The sequence below is a fragment of the Citrus sinensis genome, chromosome 1 (genome assembly GCF_022201045.2).
Source record: "Citrus sinensis cultivar Valencia sweet orange chromosome 1, DVS_A1.0, whole genome shotgun sequence".
Classification (NCBI taxonomy): Eukaryota; Viridiplantae; Streptophyta; class Magnoliopsida; order Sapindales; family Rutaceae; genus Citrus; species Citrus sinensis.
In genome coordinates this window covers 13,252,154-13,275,561 of record NC_068556.1, presented here as the reverse complement: position 1 = coordinate 13,275,561, position 23,408 = coordinate 13,252,154, and the positions used below count along the sequence as shown (strand labels likewise).

The following is a 23,408-nucleotide window of genomic DNA, read 5'->3' as shown; positions in this document are numbered from 1 at the left end:
TACACAGACATAGGATTGGACCAAAGTACATGATGTAGGTAAGTCTGTTTTCAAAACGTTTTATCTAGCGGCCAACTTATTACATTGTAGTTGAGTTTGAGCAAATGTTACAGACTCCCGCAACGCCGAAATACTTTAATTATTCATAAGCAGGACGCACTTTGGTTCTGTTCCAATCTTTCTAAAGTGCCAGTAACAGAAAAAGTATATGCTTCGGTCCCAGTCCTTGTAAACGTCTATTTCATCTTATTGAGGCGAAGGCCTTGTTCAAGTGATAAAAAAATAGTCCTTCCTAAAAGTTATGTTTTTGGGTTTGAGCCTCGTTTCAGAAGAATAGGGTGAAATCCAATGATTCTCTTGTGTGTGTGTGAAAATTATGGACTCAAGACAAAATAATAATCCATGTATACCAAACAGCATTGCTATCCAGCTTCCTAGATTCCGTTACAGCTCATAATAATATTCTTTATTTGCAGATAGTCAAACAAAGCAAAAGGAGAAATGAAAAATAAAAAATATCGCATGGCAATATTATGTATTGGCTAAAATCTGAAACAGGAACATGAAATGGAGCAAAGGAGTTGAGATTGATGTGATAATGGAGCAATGATGACGGTCATTTTCTGACGTTCTTGGAATAGAATCTCAAAACAAGGTAGAAGAAGAGCCTGTAGAGAACCCCCCAAGCTAGCAAGATAAGGATGTCAAACCAAATGTTCTCGATCTGAATATCCATCGAATATACGATATCTTCTCCAATCAAAGTGCAATCTGGTCTTAGGAGTGCTGCAGTTGTGTTATGCAATTTGCTCAACTTAACTTCTCCCAAAGGTCCCGGTGAAAGATCCCCTGGAGCTCCATTATAGCATTCTTTGCCTTTGAACTCGTTGGTAAGCAATGCCTCAAACGGATATTTGATTGCAGAAATGTAATGTAGCCATCTCCAGTAAGGAGGTATGTGACCTCGCTTCAAGAAAAATCCGCAAGTGAGGAAGAAAAGAGCAGTTGTGGCAATCACAACAGCATACCCCGCGATGTAACTGGGCACAAGTGCACTAACAAGCATCACATAAGCATTTGTAGTTATGAGTGATGCAAAAAGTATCATCCAGAAGTTCAAAAGACTGCTATGAAGTTTAAGCAGAAGTTTGGTTATCGCAGCAAATGTTAACCCTTGGATGCCAAAGAATGGCAGATAAACTAACAGGGAGGAGACGACATAAGATGAAGCACGATAAGCATTGTGGGATGTTTCTCTAATAAAGATGAATCTTTCTTGGATGAAGGTTGGGACAGCATCGTTGGAAGAGAAGAAAACAAGGCACACTGCAAAGATGTAGAAATTGAGAAGCCGGTTAATGGTTTTGAAGTCATGGTGGCTCAAGTTCTTGAATAGTGAGGATAGAATGAGTGCCATCACTGCGAAAACAATTTCACGCGAGAGAAATAGCTCAGGAGTACGAATAACATTCAGTGCTGTGCGCCATGAGAGAACAGCAACCTCCCGGAGCCATGGGTTTGCAAATTTGGGACCGTGGTCTGGTTCATCTAGGACTTTTTCTTCCATATCTTCTAACTCTTGTTCATAAGAAGGAGCATATGGATCTGTTGATGTGCTAAAAACAACTGGAGTCTTTAGGCGGGAAGGATTTTGTTGAGGAGTTGAATAGTATTCACCCGAGACGAAACTTCTAGCTCCAGATATTGGTGTTTTTGCTGGTGTTCGTCCTGGAGTTCTCGCAGGAGTCCATGACGGTCGGCGACGAGGAGTTCCCACAACACCATGATACAGCCAGACTGAGAAATCTTTGTAAAATTGAGAAGCCAACCGATTGTTATAGGCACCGCTCTGCATATTGATGATTGGCGTTGCAGCCGTCTTTCGTTCCAGGGATTTGTCAAACTCCTCATCGTCATCGTCATCGTCATCATAGTAATCAAATTGAGTAGAGTTTGCTCCAGGAGTCATGTTTCCTGTAGAGAATGAGAATGCTTGGCTCCGCAGGCTGATGGCATGCTTGGATCTGGATGCAGGGGTCCTTGGTATTTTGGGGAAAGGGGTCCTTGCTGCTTGATCAGGTTTGGTTCCATCACGCTGATACAACACAAGTGGTCCGAGTCCAACAGTTGACTCATCGTATTCTTTGATAACATCGAGTAGATACTCCAGGCTGTTCTCACCATCAGGAACTGACCTTCCAAAACCAGCGAGGTGTGCAGGAAGAGCAACTGGGCTTCCCATATACACCAGTCTACCTCTGTTAACCCATTTTGACACCGAAAAAATAATATCATCACCGTATTAATTAATTGACACTACTTGACAATATTATATATAGAATCATACATACTACATGCATCAATTTTTAATTTTTAATTTTTTTCGTTCAGAAATTCAATAATTAATTAATTACCTTGCTAGAACTATGATGCGATCCAGGAGCATTTGAATTCTGTAAGAAGGCTGGTGGATAGTCATGAGAACGATGCTGCCAGTTCGAGCAATGTCCTTGACCTTTTCTACTACACTGTAAGCGCTTGTAGAATCAAGACCTGAAGTGGGTTCATCAAGGAACAACAGCGACGGTTTATGTATAATGTCAATTCCAATGGAAACCCGACGTCGCTCTCCTCCAGACACTCCTCTTCTACCTTCATTGCCGATGTATGTATGTGTTGCACTCTACGGTAGAAACATATATTTATACACACACAAGCACAAAGATACAGCATGCATAAATCACTATAGCTATGCATATGGTTGATCAATTACCCGTAAACCCAGTTGATCAAGCAGCTCATAGACCCTTTTTTTCTTCTCATCCCTGGAAATGGAAGGAGGAAGCCTAACCTCAGCTGCAAACATGAAGGTTTCAAAAACTGTGAGCATAGGAAATAGCTGGTCGTCTTGCATCACATATGAAGACACCATCTTCATGTAACTTGTGGTCACCTGTGCGCACATTATTGAACACAAATTAAAAGTACGTAGATTCAAATATATATTTAAATGGATAAGAGTGGTAATCTAGTTTTTGTTAAAGTTTGAGACAAAATGACAATGATGTGAACATGTGGATGATCTTACTGGCTTTCCATCAATTCTAACAGAGCCTTCAAGACTTCCTTGCGCAATTCGACCAGCTAATGCATCAAGAAAGGTGGATTTACCAGCACCACTAGGCCCCATGATAGCCATGATTTCACCCCTAATAGCCTGCCCAGAAATATCATGGAGAAGATAAGCTTCTTTGGTGATCCAGACGCCGTCTTTCTTCTGCTTTTTCATGATACTGTATGACAGGTTTTTGAACTCAAGTCCGTGGCCTGGAATCATTTTCAGCCCTGCTGCTGCTACCACCGCATCTTTATTATTATTATTTTTTGCAGCTAGTGACTTGTCCATGTCAAGTAGACTCTCAAGAGTTTTGCTAGTGTCCATCCGGCCCAAATTTGCCATTGTGATCGTGATTACTATGATCGGCGACCACCTAGGATTATAAGAGGAAGATGTTCTGTTCTTTTCTTTCTTCTTTTTTTGGGAGAAATATAAGAGGAAAATTAAAGTTAAAGAAACGGTGACGGCAAGACTAAAGGAAAGTTATGTATTGGTGTAAGGTGTCCACTTTGGACTTGTCGTTAATTTGCTTTGTTAATGCCGAAGATTGTTGCATTGTTATGTTTGTAATTTTACGTCAAATACTACTACTTTGCGTTGTATTATGCTTACTAACTTTAAATTATATACTAGTTTGTGTATAATGTCAATTCCAATGGAAACCCGACGTCGCTCTCCTTCTGACACTCCTCGTCTACGTTCATCGCCAATATATGTATGTGTTGCACTGGGTTATTTTTCGCCAAGCACCACATCTTTCAACAAATTTTGGTGCGCACCTAATCTTCCAACAACTCTCATGGCACACCCTAATTAGTAAATTTTGATGTTAACTTTGATGGGATTGTCAATCATTTGAGTAAAAGGACTTGTTAGACCTTTATTTTAAATGTTGTTGTTGAAATATGAAGATGTGGATGAGAAGAATGTGTCTTTTACAAGTTTTTCTTCTTTACTCAAAGTGAAAGGAAAATTTCATTGGATTCTTTAATTGGATTTGGCTAAGCGTCTGTTGCAGTTGTTACACTTCTTCAAGGGATGGAAATTTCAGTTGTTTGAGTAATTTTGTAAAAAGAATTCCTTGGTAATTTGTGTCAAACTTGACCAATGATACACTGCCAACTGCCAAGGTCAATCCGACCTTGACCTTGAAGCCTATGACATTGTTGCAATCTTTAAATCAAAACGACATTGTTTAAACCAACACAAGTGCAAACGAAATAGCACACCAAGTGTTATCTTCCAAGGTTTATCCACTAAATCAATCTTCTAATTTTCCAAACGAAATAGCTAATTGTATTCACTAAAATCATTTTTTCCATCATGCTGGAACTCCTAAAAACTAAAAAATTAACTAATCAATTTTAAAATTAATTTTTATTTCACCATCAATTCCAATTTCAATTTTAAGCAAGTAAAATTATATTGAAATCAACTTGTTGGCCTTGTTTTGTGGTTGTACTACGAGAGATGTGGGGGTGTAGATGTTTGTTAGTAGAAACATGTTGTTATGTAGACTGTCTTAGGTTTAAAAAATCTACTTTTGATCTAGTCATCATAGGATGACTTGAAAGTAGAACAAGTGGAAATAAATGATAAACCGGAGATGTTTGTTCAGGTGATTGGATATGTGTGTTTGGTTCATTGGGAGGTCAATGAGGTGAACATAGGTGAGCCAAATGCTGTTGAAGATTGAGAGGGAGAACCATGAAGTTGTACTATAGGCTATGCAAAGAGAAAGTGACATAAGGAGTGACAAAATATGAACATGAGGAGGAGCAAGGATTTAGAGCTAAAAAAAAGAAAATCAATGCTAGACTCAAAAGGAAAGCAGGTTTCGTAAAAAATGATATGATTACTTCTATAAACTCTCTCTAATTAATGAAGATATTGGTAACCCTTGTGTAGTGAGCTATAACTAAGAAAGATATACTTCCCACTTCTATATTCAAGTTTATGATGATTGTAAGGTTTACATAAGGATGACAAAAGATCCATAGCTGGGTATTGTGTTTTCTTTTGTCCCAACTAGTCTCATGGTGCTTTAAGAAGCAAGTACTAGTCTTAAGGTCTAGTACTGAGTCAGAATACAAGGCTATAGCAATAATTGTTAGCATATGTATCTATAATGTTGATTTTGATGATAGCAAATAAGATTAAGAATGATTAAGTTTTTAAAAGCTCAAATTATTTTTTATACATTTTAAATAAATCATTATTTTCACATTATTAAGGTTTTATATTTAATGGAAAAATGATTTTATGAAATTGGTTGTTTTTCAAGTTTATGGTCAAATTGAAAAAGTTTTAAAATTCTTGAAATGGACTTATTTGACAAGTTTTATAAAGTTTTGAGTCATAGTATAATTTTATAAAGTTTTGAGACCAAACTGTAATTTTATGAAATAGTTCACTGTAGCAACGACTAACCGACATCTTGATAACGGTTGGCCGAGATCGAACAGAATTGAAGAGTAGCCTCTGGACACTAACAGCGATCCGACATCTTGAAAACGACGATCTGACAATTTGAAAATTTAGCCCAACAGTCATATTGACCAGTCAAAATGGTGATCCAACATCTAGTTAACGACGATCCGACAGTGAGCAGAAAGTCAATAACAGCTAGTTTTCAGCTCCATCTATAAATAAACTCAATCAAATTCAAACTTCAACAATTCCAATGATTATCATTGAGCAAAATATTGAGCATACAACTTTCATTGAGCTTTAAATCCTTGTATTCTCTCATTCATTCACACGTTGAGCTTTCATCTGTGATCAAACACATTGTGTAAGAGAAATTTATTTATAATTCTTTTTGTAAAATCAAGTTAAGAGATTGTAAGTGTTAGGATACACTTGGGTTAAAAGATTGGGAATAATCTCTTGTTGTGAAGGTCCATTGACACCTTGGAAGTCCATTGTAAACATTTGAAGCCTTAGAGCCTTGCTTAGTGAAATACTCAAGCCCGGTGAGCTTGGAGGCGTGGATATAGGCGGGAATTGCCGAACCACGTAAAAATCATTGTGTTTGTTTTCTCTTTCCTTACTCTTTTATAATTGTGCTTTATTAAAATTATTGTTTTGATTTCATTAAGGCAATAGATTAAATTGTTGTGTGGTTCGTTTTGCATAAGTTTTTAATAACCCAATCCACCCCCCTCTTGGGTTGTTTAGATAGTATTTCAATAATTGCCTCTGAAGTTTTGTAGACCTAATCGTTGTTGACAGAACTTGGTGTTTCCTTTATTTCATCCCGTATTCTCTGGTGTGATAATCAAAGTGTAGCCGCCTTATCCAATAATTCCAAGTTTCACTCTCTCATCAAGCATACTGAGCTTGATGTTCATTTTTTGAGAGAAAAAGCTACCAATCAAAGTCTTCTAGATAGCTATGTTCCAAGCTCAGAAATGTGGAAGATAATGAATTATGATATTTGTAAAATTTCAGCAAGTCAAAAGCCCAGAAGCTAAATAATTTAGCCACTAGAAATACTTTCTACAGCAACAAAAATACAAAGAAGATTAGTGAAAGTGACTTTGTAAGGAAGGCCCACCACTAATAAATTAAAAGCCAAAATGAACTAAAAAATTCATGCCACCAAGTTGGACAATAATCTGCAAAAAACCAAGTTCATTCTATTATCCAACAGCTTCACTTGTTCTCGGTTCAATAACTCTTCAAATAATCTAACTAATAAATATAGGAGCTATAAAACAATAATTAATAGACACAAAATACAGAAAAATGATGAAATTGGGAAGACAAGGCGTGCCAATGAAGCACTGTCCTTAGAGAACAAATTATGCCCCTTCTCGGATAATTTCCAAGTGCGTAAAGGAATCAATGATAGTCTGATCTTCCAAGATCTAATGGCGTTCCAACTGTAATGGCACACTCCAAACTATAGTTTATTCAAACAACTAATATTAATTTGTTTTTCTGATAAAATGTAATAGCTTTGATGAAGATGAAGAAGAGGATAATTTTTTTTTTCTATCTACCCAATCAGTCACTGTAGCTGGCTTTTTATAGCCTTGAATTATAATGGTCATCTCCTTGATTTTCTGCTAAGAATCAGTGCATGAAACTAATTTTAAGGCCTGATATCAAGCAACTGCAGTGCTGAAAACAAGCCACATCCTCTGAATGTGGATATGCTCAACTTGACCATTTTAAATTAGTTTAAAAACTGATTTTTCAATCCAAGATAATGAATATATTAGTTTTCATCAAGTGGCTAAGAATTGGGCCAAGCACGTGAGCTTATGTGTGAGGCTACATATGCATTATCAATTTGAGTATTTTGAAAAACCTCACAATTTACAACAAGAAATATAGCCGATATTCCCAGTAAAGCCTTATCTTGTCATCCTTTTCATCACTTATGTACCAAGCTCAACCTTCCTTCCTTAGATTAAGCTTGTGGGGGGATGTTGAGATATTATGTTAAACTGGTTTTCTAGCTTAATTTATGCTTCTGCATGCTAATCAAATGATGATGATGTGTGCATGAGATGTGAGAGTGTGATAAGCTAGTTTATAGCACCTGGTGTAACTGAATGCTAGATGGCATTTTGTAATTAGTTAAAGGTTTTAGCTAGAGGTGGCAAAAATACCCGTCTGGTCCGGACCCGGACTGTACCCGGGCGTTGTGGGCCGGGTATGAAGCCAGGTCGGTCTTGGGCATCACTAGATAAACCCAGAACCCGGATTTTATTAAAAAAATATTATAAAATATATATTATTTTAAATATTTATATTTATTTGACTAATTTATTATACATATATAAAGTTTTAAACACTTAAAGTTTATATTTTTATGTCAAATTTTATTGAAATAAATTTAAAACTTATAAAATTACCAAAAAATAAAAAATATATACACATATAATATTAAAAAATATAAAATTCGGGTACCTGGATTAAAACCCGGCCCGGACCCGGACTCGGACCGATTGCATCTGGGCAGGGTCCAGTCATTGCAATACCCGGACCCGGCCCGGGGTTTTGCCATCCCTAGTTTTAGCTCTTTAGATTATGTTATTACACTAGAGTTAGTTACAACTCGTAAGTCATTATATGTAAATATGTATTAGCTCAATTTGTAAGCTAGATTCATTCAATAAGATTTCTAGATTATTGCAAATCCTTCTTACTCTTTTGTCTTCATTTTTTTACCATCCAAACACCTAGTCAACTCTAATATTGCATATGGTCACGAACTGACGATGGTGATGGTGGATGAAATTGAAACTAAAATAAATTTGGCGAGCTATGGAATATGAGTTTTGGAAGATTGGTGGACTGAGGATGCTCGCTTGCATTTTGATTTGGATGAGTTCAAAAAGATAATGTTTGATTATAAAATCAAAACTTTGCGTGGGTTTTGGGTTTTAGTAGGGATCATGTAAACAAACATCATTTTCCTTTTTACCCTTGTTCCGACAAAGTTAACAGCAAAATTTTCTAATTAGGGTGTGCAGTGATAGTTGTTGAAGCATTAAGGTGTTCGCCAAAATTTATTAAAACATGTGGGGACAGCAAAAAATAACCACACACACACACACACACACACACGACATGCATATGTCAATATAGCTAAACATATATTATACTACTAATAAAAATACTCTAGTGAGGAAATCCTAATTTTAACAAAGAGAAGATGCCACAAAAAAAAGTTTTTAATGTATTAAAATCTGCATTTTTTTTGTATATTAGTGTGTATCCTCACTTTAACAAAATGACAATGCCTTTATTAGAGAAGGACTATATATATATATATATATATGCTTGAAGAAAGGTCCATTATAATTAATTAATTACCTGTACTGAGTTGGTTAAGTAGCTTATAGACTCTGTTCTTATCCTCATTCCTAGAAATGGAAAGAGGAAGCCTAAGCTCAATTACAAATTTGTCGATTTGGACGAAAAATTTAGAAAATCTGGAGAATAATTCGTATCGACGCTGGAATAGTCATTTAAAGTTTTGGCAATATAGTTTTTCACTCGTGTAATGATGGCTTTAGTGTGTAGATAGCAAAATTTTGAATCTTTTTGTACCTTTACTATTGCCAAAAGAATAACTTGAATGGCAAAGGTTGATGAAAAGTGACAGTTACCAGCAACAAAGGTTGGGTGGCTGTGAAATTGATTGTGGATTTTGGCTTTTGGCTTTTGCATTATAGAATAGTTCTTCTTTTATTTTATTTTATTTCGATGATTAGTATTAAAAATTATTTAATTTTTTTAAGTTAGTAATGTATTTTAATCCTAATGAGAACCTTCAAGGGAATACCATTAAAGTTTCAACTAATCTTTACAAACTCATGGAGGCCCAATTACAAGAGCTAGAGCCGAAAAAATGCAAGCTGCTTTAAATGAATTAATTGAGAAAAATATGGACTGAAAATACAATTCAAGATGCAAACACATGATGAATTGAACTTGGAGAGAAAACAAGGAATTATCGATGTTATTCAAGCAATCGAGATCAAATGCAGAAAGGGCAAATTCGGTACAAAACCATAATTGATTAAGTTAGAATTAGTATGCAAGCTATGTACCATTGAAAAGCTGGTTAAGTTAACTTTCCAATGCAATTTACAGAGCTGGATTTGGAGTTTTCTATATGACATTATGACCAATTTACAGCTTGTTCAAGCTTAAGAATTTCATCCATCCCTTTGTTTATTTAGCTTCATTTATTTGTTGTGTTTCAAATTTTTCAATGTGTTAAGTAAGTTTGTCATCAAAGATGGTCAGCTGGCAAATTATACTAAGCTGGCATTAATTAAGTTTGTCAATGACTAGCATTAATTATGATATGCTAGCATTAAGTTTTTCAATTACTAGCATTAATTATGATAGGCTAGTATTAAGTTTGTCAATGATTAGCATCAATAATGGTGGGTTTGTAAAGACTTTTGAAGTATCCTTTGACAAACCTATGCTTGGAGGGTAGTTCCAATTATTCCAAGTGTATTTTTAAGATCTTAGGTTTCTATTAACCTATTTAAACTTAGTAAACTTGCCATGTAAAGGAATTTTGGAGGTTAATGTTATTTGAATTTGAAAGATCATTCTTTCTTTGGTTCTTTTTAGAATTGGTGAACTTATCAAGAATTTACATTTTTCTGACTTTCCAAACTAAACTTATCACTCACATTCTCTTTTATGTCTTGAGTGTGGCGTCAATAACATTCTCTGTATCTGTAGTTCATATTTTCTTAAACATTTGGTCAAGGTTTATGTTGGGCTTAAACCTGTTCAAAGCTTTCTTGGGCAATTGAAACTTTAAATTAATTGTGGATCTTGAAATTTTAATGTAGGGTTTGCATTAAATCCTTTGTAATAATGGGGCAAATAAGAAAAATTAGAGAAAATTTGTTAATGGGATCAGAATTTCATATGCACAGATATCTTAAATCCTAAACTGAAGGTGTTTGAATACAATGGAATTTAAACTCCTTCCAAATTTTGATAACTTAACTAAGGAAACCTCTAGTATTTCCTTTCCCATCTCCTTATGCCCAATTATTCAATTCGGTAGATTCTTGAATTTGCAGATTTGAAAGCTAAGCCTGCAAGAAAGTTAGAGAGATGAGAGAAAATTTAGAGAGAAAAAAGTGCTAATAATAAACAAAATTTGTATATTAAAAAGACAATGATGTAATTGAACGAGAAAAAGAAAAGAAAAGAGAGTATGTTGCACCTGAGCAATATAGTTTGTATTCTAAAGACATTAAAATATCTTGTACAATTTATTTGCTCATTGATAATGATATAGAGGTCTTGCTATAGTGCATCAATCGCATCGTACAACTGTAACAAGTTTTTCATTCTTAGTAATAATTGCTCCTTCATAATAACTGCAAAACATTACATGCAACAAGTTTTCATAATATACATAATGAAAAAATATAAATTATATATAGAGCTGAAAAATTATTACCTGTAACAATGAAAGCATGTAGATGTATGTTGCGACTAATGCCCGAAGTCACACTTATCAGATAGTTTGTCCGTGCAGCTAGTGCTTTGCACAAAGCATGGAAGAAATGAAAACATAACTAAGAATGCCCAATTTCTGATGTTGTTATAATACTTCACACGGACTTTGCCACATTAGGTAAAATGAAGAAGTATAATAATGAAAAGAGATTGAATTATAAGAATTCCTTTATGATTTGTGTTTACTTCTAGGATTAGAGAATCAGAATGATTAATATTATTTACTTCCTTTTTTGGCAATTGAAAATGGGAGTGTAATTTGAATGCTCTACCAAATTTGAAAATAAGGAATAGAAATCACAATCTCATAGAGATCTCATAGAGAGGCGGGTATGAGATTCTCATTCTTTAAATTGACATTTTTGCCCTCATATAATTTTTAAAATTTCAATTTGTACCTCTTACAAAATTAATATTAATAATAAATATAATAATAGTAATATTAATAATAATAACAATAACTAATAATTTTTATTAATAATTATTATAATAATTATAACTATAACAATTCTTATTATAATAAGTGTTTAGGGAAGAAATGTAAGGTTAATATGAGAATGCCACGTGTCAATAACATCTAATATTGGAAGGATCACTAAGAAGAGGATGGCCTATACAGGGTACACCAAGGATTAAAATGGGTGCAAATTTCGCCATGGTAAAAATAGAAAGGGCTTGAGAAAATATCCAAAATATCAAGCACATGGTATCACTATCATAATAAATAAATGTTGATTCTTTGGTTGAAAATGAGGAACCATTAAAGAAATATCTTGTTGAAAAAGAGAGAATGACAGGCTGCCACACCTGTAAAAAGCTAAAAATGACTCACTAGAATGGTTGAGACTATTTGTCCTCATCTAACACGATAACAATTGCAAAGCAGCCTTTCTAGAGGTATGCTGGACCATCCAATAGGCTCTAACATGTGTATATATGGACAAGAAGTGGGAATAATGAAATAACTTGCTCTCCAAGCATGCTTCAAAGACCTGAACGAACGAAAATGCCAAAGGATAGGAATATCCTTTTGCAAAGACAGAAAAAGACTGATAGAAATAAGCTAGTGGCATGATGATTGAGTACTCCAAGGCCCTCCACATAAAGACGCTTAGGTTTTACTTAGAGAGGATGAGTATGGGATGGGACAAAACCGAATCATATAACGATCCATGCTTCCATTACCTATTTCATTTCTAGAATGTGATGACGAGTGCTCTTTTATTCACTTTCGAATATGGAATATGGATAAATGGTTTGAAATGCTATTCAATTTCAATATAATCACCATTATTTTTAAGTCCACACATTGTGCAATATTTACTATAATGCAACATAATGACAAGAGATTGCATTATCGTAGAGTAAACTGGGATACTTAACCTATCTTGATCATGACGATCTATTCAAGGTCAGAGCCAGCAAAAAGAATACAAAAAGATAATTAGCAACTTTTCAAAGTGATTATGGAAATACATCCATTTGAAGGAGAAGAGAGAGAATAAAAGAAGACCCAAGGGCAAAGTAAGCAATCATACCTTAGCATCATGAGGTTCCATTAAGGTGCACATGGCCACATTCTCCATTCTCTTGCTTGAGGAAAGTAAGGGGTGAACAATTCAAAATGAATGACAATCATGAGTTGAACATCTAAAAGTATACGATGAAAGAGGAAGTGAGCTTGCTAATTTAATTTGAAGCAAATGGCAAAACATGAGATTTTTTTACTATACAAAAAAGACCCAAAGAGTCCCAAAGAAAACCTGAGTGGGCAAGAAACAAAATTTATTTACCATTTGTTGTTACACTAATTATGAATTTTCATGCCTAATAAAATTATCATCACAATGCTTTAATTATTGATTGTATGTTGAGATTCGCCAAGCAGTGAGCATTCTAAATAGATTGCTATGTGATGAAATTGAGTCATTCTAACTCAAAAGAAGGGATCTCAGTAGATGTCTAAGCTAGTGGGTATTTAAGGTACCTAATGCCATGGGATGTCTTCCAAGTGCATAAGAGATACTCAAAAGACACCCAAATATCTATTCAACCAAATATCCAACATAATACTACAAAAGATATAACCAGCAACATACCAAATTAATCCTACCATTAAAGTTCAATAAAAACAAAAAGCAAGATTGTCGGATAATCTTGTATAAGAGAATAGTCCAAGTACACCAAACAAAAAATCATGACATGAAAAAAAGAGTAGAAGTTTCAAAGACATTGTTCAAGGAATGCCAATAGATAAAATTACACCAAACAAAGTTAGAAAGTAGAAAAAACATCCTTTTTACCATTTTTTTGAGCAGAGGGATCAGTAAAGGTTACAGAGGTAATAGCGGTATGAGCTTGAGAGGTAAGAACATCTAATGGGATCTTTGGCTGGGGCATGTTAGATACAATAGGTGACATTTGTGGACTATTAGATTGGGATGTGTAAGATTCCTTCGCAGTCAGAATTACCTTTAAGATGGCAGAATTGTCTATCTATTTCTCCATTCAAGGTACCACCATCGCTGTATCCATGCTCTAAACCTCAGTCATTATGTGGGTATAGGAGTCATCTGCCATCTTCCTCTACTAGGAAAGCAGATTCCAATATTTGGCTTGTAGCTCTTCATCACCTTTAATGATAAGAGTATTCTCCCTTGATAGATCATTGAGCTGTCCCTTTAGAGCCTTGTTGTCCGAGTAAGCTTCTCTTCAAGGGACTGGCGCCTTTGGGGTTCACCTCTCAGCTTTGCCACCTTCGCCTAAGTGTTCGAAGCAGCATTGAGGTCTTACCGGTCGTGACTAAGGAAAAAAAGACTCTACAACAAAGAAGATGCACCATAATGAATAATAAAAGAAAAAAGAAAAACAAAAAGAACTAGAATTGAGGCAACACTCACATCTTAATAGGCTTTAAACACTTGGCTATAGGAGAAATTTTAGTACAAAGATCATATTGTTTACCTTATGTTATTTATTTTACTAGTATGACGCTCAATGATGCACAATTGAATTATTCAACTATAGAAAGAGAAATGCTAGCGGTAGGCTTTAAAATGATTATTTTTACTAATCATGATGCTCTGAAACATTTGCTTGCTAAGAAAGATGTTGAAACGATGTTGATTTATTGGGTTTACTTTTGCACAAATTTGATATTTGAATTTAGAGATAAAAAAAGATTTTAAAAATATTATGGTAGATCACTTTTCTTGCCTTGATCTTAAGTTTATTTCAGAATCTTTACTTTTGAATGAGTTTTTCCACGATAAACAACTTATGAGTGTAAATGATGTACCATGGTTTGCAGATATAGTTTATTATCTTGCTATATGTCAAATTCCAGAACACTAGATAAAGAAAGATAGAACAAAGTTCTTAGTAAAAGTGAAGAATTTCTTTTGGGATAAGCCTTATTTATTTGAATATTGTGCTAATCAGATTATTAGGAGATGTGTTATAGAGAATGAATTTCAAAGTGCCTTTCGCCATGAACAAGCTTGTGGAGGCTATCTTAGTGTTGAACTACAAAAATTTTATAATGTGGTTTTTATTGGTCTACTCTTTTCATGATACTTATGGATTTTTGCTCCTCGTGTGATAGGTGCCACAATGCTCAATCTTATTCTTATTGTTGAGATCTTTGATGGGGTATTGATTTCATGGGACTTTTCCTGTACCTTTTGGTTATTAATACATACTAATTGCAGTTGCTTATTTGCCGAAGTGGGTTACAACTATTCCATGCAAAACCAATGATCTTAGGTTGGCTTAATGAAATTCTTGAAGAGTAACATTCTATCTCATTTTAGTTCCCCTAGAACTATATAATTAGTGATGGTGGCACCCATTTTTGCAATAAACATTTCAAATCTCTTTCGGACAAATACTTCATTACACACAAACAACCACAAATTAAAGACCTTGACACTTTATCTATAAAGATAAGAACCAATGATATAGGAAATCTAGGGTTGATGCCACACTTAAGACAAAAGAGAAAGATTGTGAGTGACAAGTCAAGAAAGAACATCACAAGATGAAATCTTCATAAGTTCCAAAAGTTCCTTGAAGAACAAAGAGTAAAGCTATCACTATTATTGAAATTCCCAATAAGGTTACATGAGTTTATGTTGCTGAATTTTACTAATGGAATAAGGTTTTCCTTATTGCTAAATATAACCTAAAGTAAAAAGGAAATAAAAGATCTTGTTTCTAAAATAGATTCGAAAACAAAAATTGTGCTTGATTTTTTTTTTCTAATTTGATAAGGACTTGTTTGTCTTCATGCAAGTCATTGCAAATCAAATTTAGAAGCTTGAATAACATTTACAAAGCATTGACTATCTTGAATACTATTTTCAGGTAGATTATCATCATTAACAAGGCATGAATTTGAGATGTGCTCAATTAATTCATTTAATGGTTCCTTTATTTATTTATTTTTTGTTCTTGCCTGTGTCATTGGACCTCTATGGATGCTCAATGGATCTTGTGAAGTTTTAGCAACTTGGGGGAGTTCTAGTGGGCAAGTGGAGATTTCTAATTGAGGGATTAAGCAAATTCCAGAGAAAACAATTAGACTAGATAGAAAGGATTAGCTTTTTAGACTTGATGATGCATTATCGGCATGTAAGATAACTCTTAAAACACCAATTGGGATGTCAAAGCATGTCATCTACTTGTAAAGCTGGAGTATAATGCATATTGGGCTATCAAGAAATTTAATTTTAACATGCAACATGTTGATTCTAAGAGAACATTACAGGTAGCAGTACTTGAAGAGATTGGGAATGATGCTTATGAGAATGCCAAGATTTACAAGTAGTGAAGAGATTAGGAATGATGCTTTTGAGAATGCCAAGATTTACAAGTAGTGAATGGAAGTCTTTTATGACAAGCACATTTTGAGAAAAGGCACGCGGTCAGAGCCCTGGGCTCCTCCCACTACTTGGGAGCTTACGGTTTCTTTTATATCATATCAGAAAAGTACATTTATATAATTCCCAATCGCATCTTTTTTCAGATAAGTTATGTTATCGATGGTCTGGTTCTTTTATAGTTCATACTATCGAGATAGAAATTTCAAGGAATGGTAACATATTTAAAGTTAATGGACAAAGATTAAAATCGTATTTGGATTTTCCAAACAATAGGAGGAGATGGATTTGAGTGATCTTATCTATTTTGACTAAGTACTTGTTATGTCATTTATTTTATTGTTTTTAATATTTGTTCTATTTCTAGATTCTTTATTAATAATATGTTTATTTCCTTTTGTTTTGTTTCTAGTTACCAGCTTTCTTACAACGATTATCCAGGTGTGCTCCTTCCAACTTATTTTCTCATTCTTATCACTCTTAGAAACATTGAGGACAATGTTTGTAATAGGTTTAGTGGTGAGGTGCCTTAATATAAAAAAATAAAAAATTAAAATTTTTAAAGCATTTTGTGTGTATCGTTTGACATTGGATGACATGATGACTTTTAAATTTTAGTATCTATATATGTCTGCTAATTTGCAAGTTAATGTTGGTGACATATGTAAATTAAGAGATTTAATGAGTGAAATTGATTGAGTTATTTGAAGGACAAACATGTCACATAAAATGAATCTATCATTTTTCTTGGAGAGTAGCCCTTTTTGTCCATTTTCATTCGTACAGTTTAGTACTCTACTATTAGGGATGTCAATGGGGTGGGTTCGGGGTAGGGATCATGATCCTCGATCTCGAACCCGATTTAGAAGCTTTCCCCCCAACCCGCCCCATACCCGAAAAATTGTAATGGGGGATAGTTTGGGTATATCTCCAAAAATCCCCAAATTGAATGGGGATTAAAGCGGGGACCCGATCCCCATTTTTTAAATAATAATTTCTAAATATTTCACTTTCCTTTTTTTTTAAAAAAAATAATAATTCTAACAACCTCCATATTTAGAAATAAAATTGCAAATGATCAAATTTTAACAACCTCCACATAAATAAAAACATAATAATTCTAAGCCTTCGACATAATTACAAATGATCAAATTTTATACGACAAATCAAAATAATTTTAAGTTTTCAACATAAACTTGTAGCCATCACCATTGATGCAGATTTTAAGATTCTTCATAAACCTATAACAACATAAACAAAAAAAAACGTTTGTTTTAACAATTCAACTTAATAAATACTTGACAAGATACTACAGCTTCTACATATGTTTTAATCTCTGGCTCCTCATCAAGAATCTTGACATATGCCAGAGAGGTCGATGCCACAACTACTTAATATATATATATATATAAATCAAGTTAATTATTAGTTAATTTAAATAAATAAAAATACAAAAATTAAAATACAAACCATATACCTCCACAAAGAGCACGTATCCAACTTTGACTAGACATCAAAGCCTCTAATATGCTTGGAAAAAGTCTATTGCGATATGGGTTTACAAATCGACCACCAGTGCTGAAAACAGATTCGGAAGCAACAGTGGTAACTAGAATAGCCAAAATATCTCTTGCAATTTGAGAGAATATAGGATAGTTACCACCATTCACCTTCCACCAAGCTAAAACATCAAATTCTTCCTCAACATTAAATGGTACTAACTTTTCACCCAAATAAGTAGAGCTCATCCTTTACTTCCTCATTACCAACATTAACAAAACTAGTAAACCCTGAAATCCATTCAGTTGAACTCTTATAGGAACCCAAACTCGGCATAGAATGAGAAGTACTTAAAGAACTAGAGCTATACCCAGGAGAATTAGCAGCTGATGCATATCTAGCTTTGTACTCTTTCACTATATTTTGACAATCACCATATACTATCTGAACACGAGAAGTAGTATCATCCCCATAAATCATGGAAAAGTAATATTCAACCAACTTAATTTTTAACCTAGGATCAAAGATACATGCAATAGACAATATTCCACTCATGTCATGCTAATACTTATTGAACTTTTCAATCATTGTTTGTGTCATGATTTTAAATTCATCATACCTAGGAGTTGAAACCCACTCATTGAGGCGCAATCTAATATCACACACATGGCGCAGAAATAGATTAGATGTTGGATAACTAGTACCAGAAAACAATGGTGTACAATCATAAAAATATTTCAAATCATTTTCTAAGGCACTAGCCAATTGCCAATCATGCTCACTAGGCAAACACTTATACTGTCCATCAATATTCTTCAATCGACAAAAAATATTCTTATAATGTAATGCAGAACATATAATGAGATAAGTAGAATTCCATCTAGTTGGACAATCTTGTACTAGTTTTCTACCAGAAGTAATGCCTAATTTACGTGCATTCTCATCAAATGTCGATTTCCTTTTAGTTGATCCTGACCAAAAAATAACACTCTCACGAATGTTCGCAATTAGGTCACCAATCACACTTAAACCATTCTTTACAATCAAATTTAGAATGTGGGCACAACAACAAACATGAAACTTTTGTCCACCCAAAATGAGATCATTTTTATCTAGTTCCAACAACATAAAATCAATCATACGATCATTAGTAGCAGCATTGTCAACAGTTATGGAGGATAACTTACGCTCAATGTTGAGCTCCAATAATGAACCCATCAACTTATCATAAAACACTTGGCCTATGTGAGAACTAGGCACTTCCAAAAAGCTAAAAAAAGAAAAGAAATTAATGGTGGATTACTAATTAAAAAAAATCAGATTGATCATTAATAATTAAAAAAATTGATAACAGTAAGAATTTTACCTCAAAAGTATACTTCGTAATACCCAAGCGTCATCACTAAAGTGTGCAGTGATTGCCATATATGCTTTTGTTTGATTTTCTGCAGACAACTTGGGCCTGGCCTAACTCAACCCCAAAAGAGCTCTCAAAGGGTGAGGACTACCCAGCGCTTATAAGCGACCAGGAGCTTTGGCTTGCCAGCGATGTCGAATAAGAGCTTATCATTCACTCTACCCTCGCCCTCGGGCCTTGGCTCTGATACCAACTTGGGTCGAGCCTAACTCAACCCCAAAAGAGCTCTCAAAGGGTGAGGACTGCCTAGCGCTTATAAGCGACCAGGAGCTTTGGCTTGCCAGCGATGTGGGATAAGAGCTTATCATTCACTCTGGCAATTCTACCTTGAGTTTGCTCTAATACACTGATATATTTAGCCCTTTCACACTCATACATGTCTAAAATCTCCTTTTTGCTAGTATTTCGAGTCACCAGCTTCCACAATTGATTTAGAGAAGACATAATGACACAACTTAAAAGTAATTTTAAACTCCCAAGTATAAGAGTGTCTTGTTGTATTATAGCTCGGTGAGTCCGAGGTCGATCCACAGAGAAAAGATTTAATTTGTTTATTTTATTTTATCTAAAAATTGAAATTAAAACTTGAATATAAACGACTTAATTTAAATGAAACTATGAAATTGAACTAGTTAGGGTTATGGATCCACTCTTAGTGGTAAATAAAATTTAATAAATTCTTTTTCCCCTTTTTTTTAGATTTATTGCCCAAAAGATTAATTATATAAATTATTATTATTTTCCCTTTAATTTTATGATGGATTAATATTTATTGTGCCAAAATTTAATTTGTCTACAATAAGTCAAAATACCATTTTACCATACCTTATATTAGGATATTAAGAATTTAGTGTGCCAAATTCATTTGTTTGTCTACAATAAATCAAAATTTCAAAATATAAAATATGTATAAAATTAAATAGAAAATAATTTAATTTATAAAATTAAAAATAGAATTTGCTTAAATCATATTTATTTCCTAAGAGTTTCACCTTCCCCTAACTAATATTATTTAGTTAAGCATAATTGAAATAAAAAGAAGTAGTAAAATTGAATTACTTATAATTAAAAGTAATAAAAACAACTAAAATTGGAAATAAAACTAATTTTATTTATAAAAATAATTATACAAAATATTAAAAACACACCTGAAAATCAAGATTACGAGGAGATGGAGAGAATTTGAGAATAAGAAGAGAGTTGTAGAGAGATGATTAAAAATATAAAATGAGGCTCTATTTATAGAAAAATAAATTCATAATCCAGTGTGTTGCGGTCCATCATAAGCTTCATGTATGTGCTTCTCACAACCTTTAGATCAAAATCCAATGGCTGGTCAAAATTCAAAAGTCAACATCAAACGTGGCATCGTTTGACTCGTCCGATTTGCCCAAAGAACGGTTGAGATTTGGCATGTTAATGGGTGGATCGGGTCAACCCAAATACAAAGATTCAGATCCTACAACTTGCTTCACCAACCATTGCCACGTGGCACAATTATGACCATTGAATCATGAACGGTTGAGATTTAGTCAAAATTGCCAGCTATCCCATGCACTCATATCTATTGTAAGCTCATTTCATCATCCAATCAGTAGTCGGTCAATAGGAAAAGTCAACTCTTTTTACACAAGCCCAATTTTAAGCCGATCTTGACTGATCTTAAGGTTTTTGGACCTCCGAAATCCAAATTTGACCTCTGTTTATCTGTTTGGAGTCTCGAATTACGTGAAATTAATATTTTTCCTAATAAACACATAAAAATACACAAAATTAGATATATTTAAAACATAATTAATAATTCCTAATATATTGCATAAACACAAATATAAATTATAACATAAGCACAAAATAATATTATTATCGCTTGATAATTAGACAATTTTTAATACAAATCACACCCCCCAACCAGCTTATTGCTAGCCCTCTAGTAATTAAAGCGTTATATTAAGTTAAGATTTATAAAATTCACATGCAAGTTAATAGTTGTTCATCTATCCTCTAAACTACCAAATAAATGAACTTTCCCAAATTTCTTTACCACATTAATGTTCACTCATTATCCAGAATATCATCAAATCTTCTTTTGTGCTTAAGTAATTAACACAATACTTATGGGGCTTCATTAAAATAAAAACAACATTTTCGTTCCAAAATTCATTAGAAATTATATCTTTAGGCAATAGACTATTCACACATTTTTAAAATATTACATTTCTAACCCATGTAGCGAGCTTTAGGTCAGTGACTCCTAGACTAGTTGACCTTAGGGCACTAGGTGTTGAAGCACCCCTACGGACTTAATTACTCGGGTTTCTAATAAACAAACAATATATCTATTACCCATGTAGTGAGCTTTAGGCCAGTGACTCCCAAACCAGTTGACCTAAGGCACTAGGTGTTAAAACACCCCTACGGACTTAATTACTCGGGTTCTAGATATAGCAAAATTAAAAACATTTTTTACTTTTTTTTCTTCTTTTTTTTTCTTCTTTTGTTTTTTTTTTGTTTTTTTTTGTTTGATATATACATTTTCTACTACTTTAGATATTATTCCTAATAAATCAAAAGAACTAAATGCTGCAAAATTTTAACTTACAACCCACTAGTATGTGTCATAGTGTGTGTGTGAAGAATGATTCAATAATACCTGTTAAATGAGTAAACAATTAAATAACTTAATAACCAAGTGGAGAGTTCACAAATTCGAGTAATTCAAAGAAAAGGGAACAAAATCAATTTACTATGAATTTCAAAATCAAAATATAATACAACAAGACTATTAGGATGCGCCTCAAAAGTCGTGACTCTTTACACAGTCATCCTAGACAAAAACAAATTTTTTTTGAGTGTTTTTTAAACAAAGAAAAGAAAAGAGAAAAGAGAAAAACAACACACATATTTAAAAACATACGTCAACTATCCCCACCCCCCAACCTAATCTAAACATTATCTTAACATTTTATAATTTTACAAATATGCAAATAATAATAATAATAATAATAAAAGAGAATAATAAAAGAAGAAGAGGAAGAGATCTCACCTGAACTTGATGCAGAAGCTTAAAAGCGGATTACAAAGAACAAGAAAAAGTCAATTTTTTTTTAAATAACACTCTTAAGATTAGGAAGATGCGTTTCTAGAGGTACTACATTCTCTATATCCTACCATCTTTGACTCAAATTTGTCCTAAGTTAGTCAACCCTAATTTAAGAAGATGCGTTTCTAGAGGTACTGCACTCTCCATATCCTGCCATCTTCTACTCAAATTTAGTCCAAAATTAGTCTTTACAGAATTTTTTTTTTGTTGTAAAAACATCAGTAGGACTAAGACATTCCACAATTATCAACTATTCCCTCCCCCCAACCTGAAAAGACATTGTCCTCAATGTTTTAAAAGGAAAGAGAAAGAGTTTAGAAGACAATATATAAACACTACAACAGAAAATATTTACAGACAGAGAGTTAAATCTAATTCACACTTCTTATTACTGCTACTATTACCGCTACCATCATCAGTCGACCAATTCAGTGCAAAAGTCTTTGGATCTGGCTCTGGTGTATAAGCTTATAAAAGATCAAGTAACTCATTAGCAGTAGAAGCAGAGATAAAAAGTTTTTTTACAGAATATGGAACAAAATAATTCTTTATTGCATGGTTAATAAAAGTTAGCAAGCCATCATAAAAATTATTAAAATTTAACAAACCGATGGGTTTTTTTATGAATGTTCAAGTGGGCCCAAGATGCAAATATAATCAGTGCCTCAAAAGTTGCAAGATCTCCTGGCAAGAAAATAAAAGCATCAGCATGATTCATCATTTCAGATATTCTCTCTTGCATACTTGATACCACTAATTCTTCTCCAATTGGTGGGCCAGACATGCACACTAGTGGTTTCATAGCTTTTGGGATAATGCCTAGTACTTGGCTTCCTCTAGTAAAAACAGCTTCTGAGACAAGTCTTAATAACCCTCGTTCACCTCCTCCATATACAAGATGTAGTTTCCTCTCTACTATGACACGACCAAGATCTACTGATGTCTGAACAAACTCTTTGTACTTTCCATAGTGAAACCCAGAAAGCACACAAATGTTTTTGAATTGTTTACTCGAAGATGCTGCCATTGGACTAATCTTTCAAAAACTAGTTGTGAGTGTTTGAAAAACGAGCTCATGTTTAAAGATCTTGGTGACAGAAATAATGAGAAACATCTGTAAATGGGTTGGCATATTTGTCAAATGACGAGTAAAGCTCGTGGCTCAATAATTCAAAAGCAAACAGCAAAAGAAAACAAATATTTATTAAATACAAAATCACACTGCTAAATGCAATAATGCAAATGATAAAATAACAGTGAAGTAAAAGGATATTTACTGGTAGTTGTGATTGTGGCTCACATCTTCCTCTGGTTTTACGTCCAATAACTGCTTGAACTCCCTCTATGGGTCGAGGATAGGCTTCCCATCCAGTT

General features: G+C 33.8%; 1 protein-coding gene across 1 annotated transcript; it reads right to left on the bottom strand.

Annotated features, from left to right (window-relative positions):
• Positions 1-382: 382 nt before the first annotated feature.
• LOC102631314 (ABC transporter G family member STR-like) lies at positions 383-3,578 on the bottom strand. The gene is made up of 4 exons (XM_006490740.4): positions 3,089-3,578; positions 2,774-2,953; positions 2,415-2,683; positions 383-2,258 (listed from the first exon to the last, which is right to left on the bottom strand). Exons 1-4 carry the CDS (start codon positions 3,458-3,460, stop codon positions 617-619), a joined length of 2,463 nt encoding a protein of 820 aa, XP_006490803.1. The 5' UTR covers positions 3,461-3,578; the 3' UTR covers positions 383-616.
• Positions 3,579-23,408: the final 19,830 nt, after the last annotated feature.

What these genes read in the sequence shown, in the direction of transcription:
- LOC102631314 (XM_006490740.4), bottom strand. Translation starts at nt 3,460, where the DNA reads ATGGCAAATTTGGGCCGGATGGACACTAGCAAAACTCTTGAGAGTCTA. An exon ending in TTAGAATTGATGGAAAGCCA is followed by an intron (nt 2,954 to 3,088) that starts GTAAGATCATCC and finishes ATGTGCGCACAG; the next exon opens with GTGACCACAAGTTACATGAA. An exon ending in CGCATCATAGTTCTAGCAAG is followed by an intron (nt 2,259 to 2,414) that starts GTAATTAATTAA and finishes ATGGGTTAACAG; the next exon opens with AGGTAGACTGGTGTATATGG.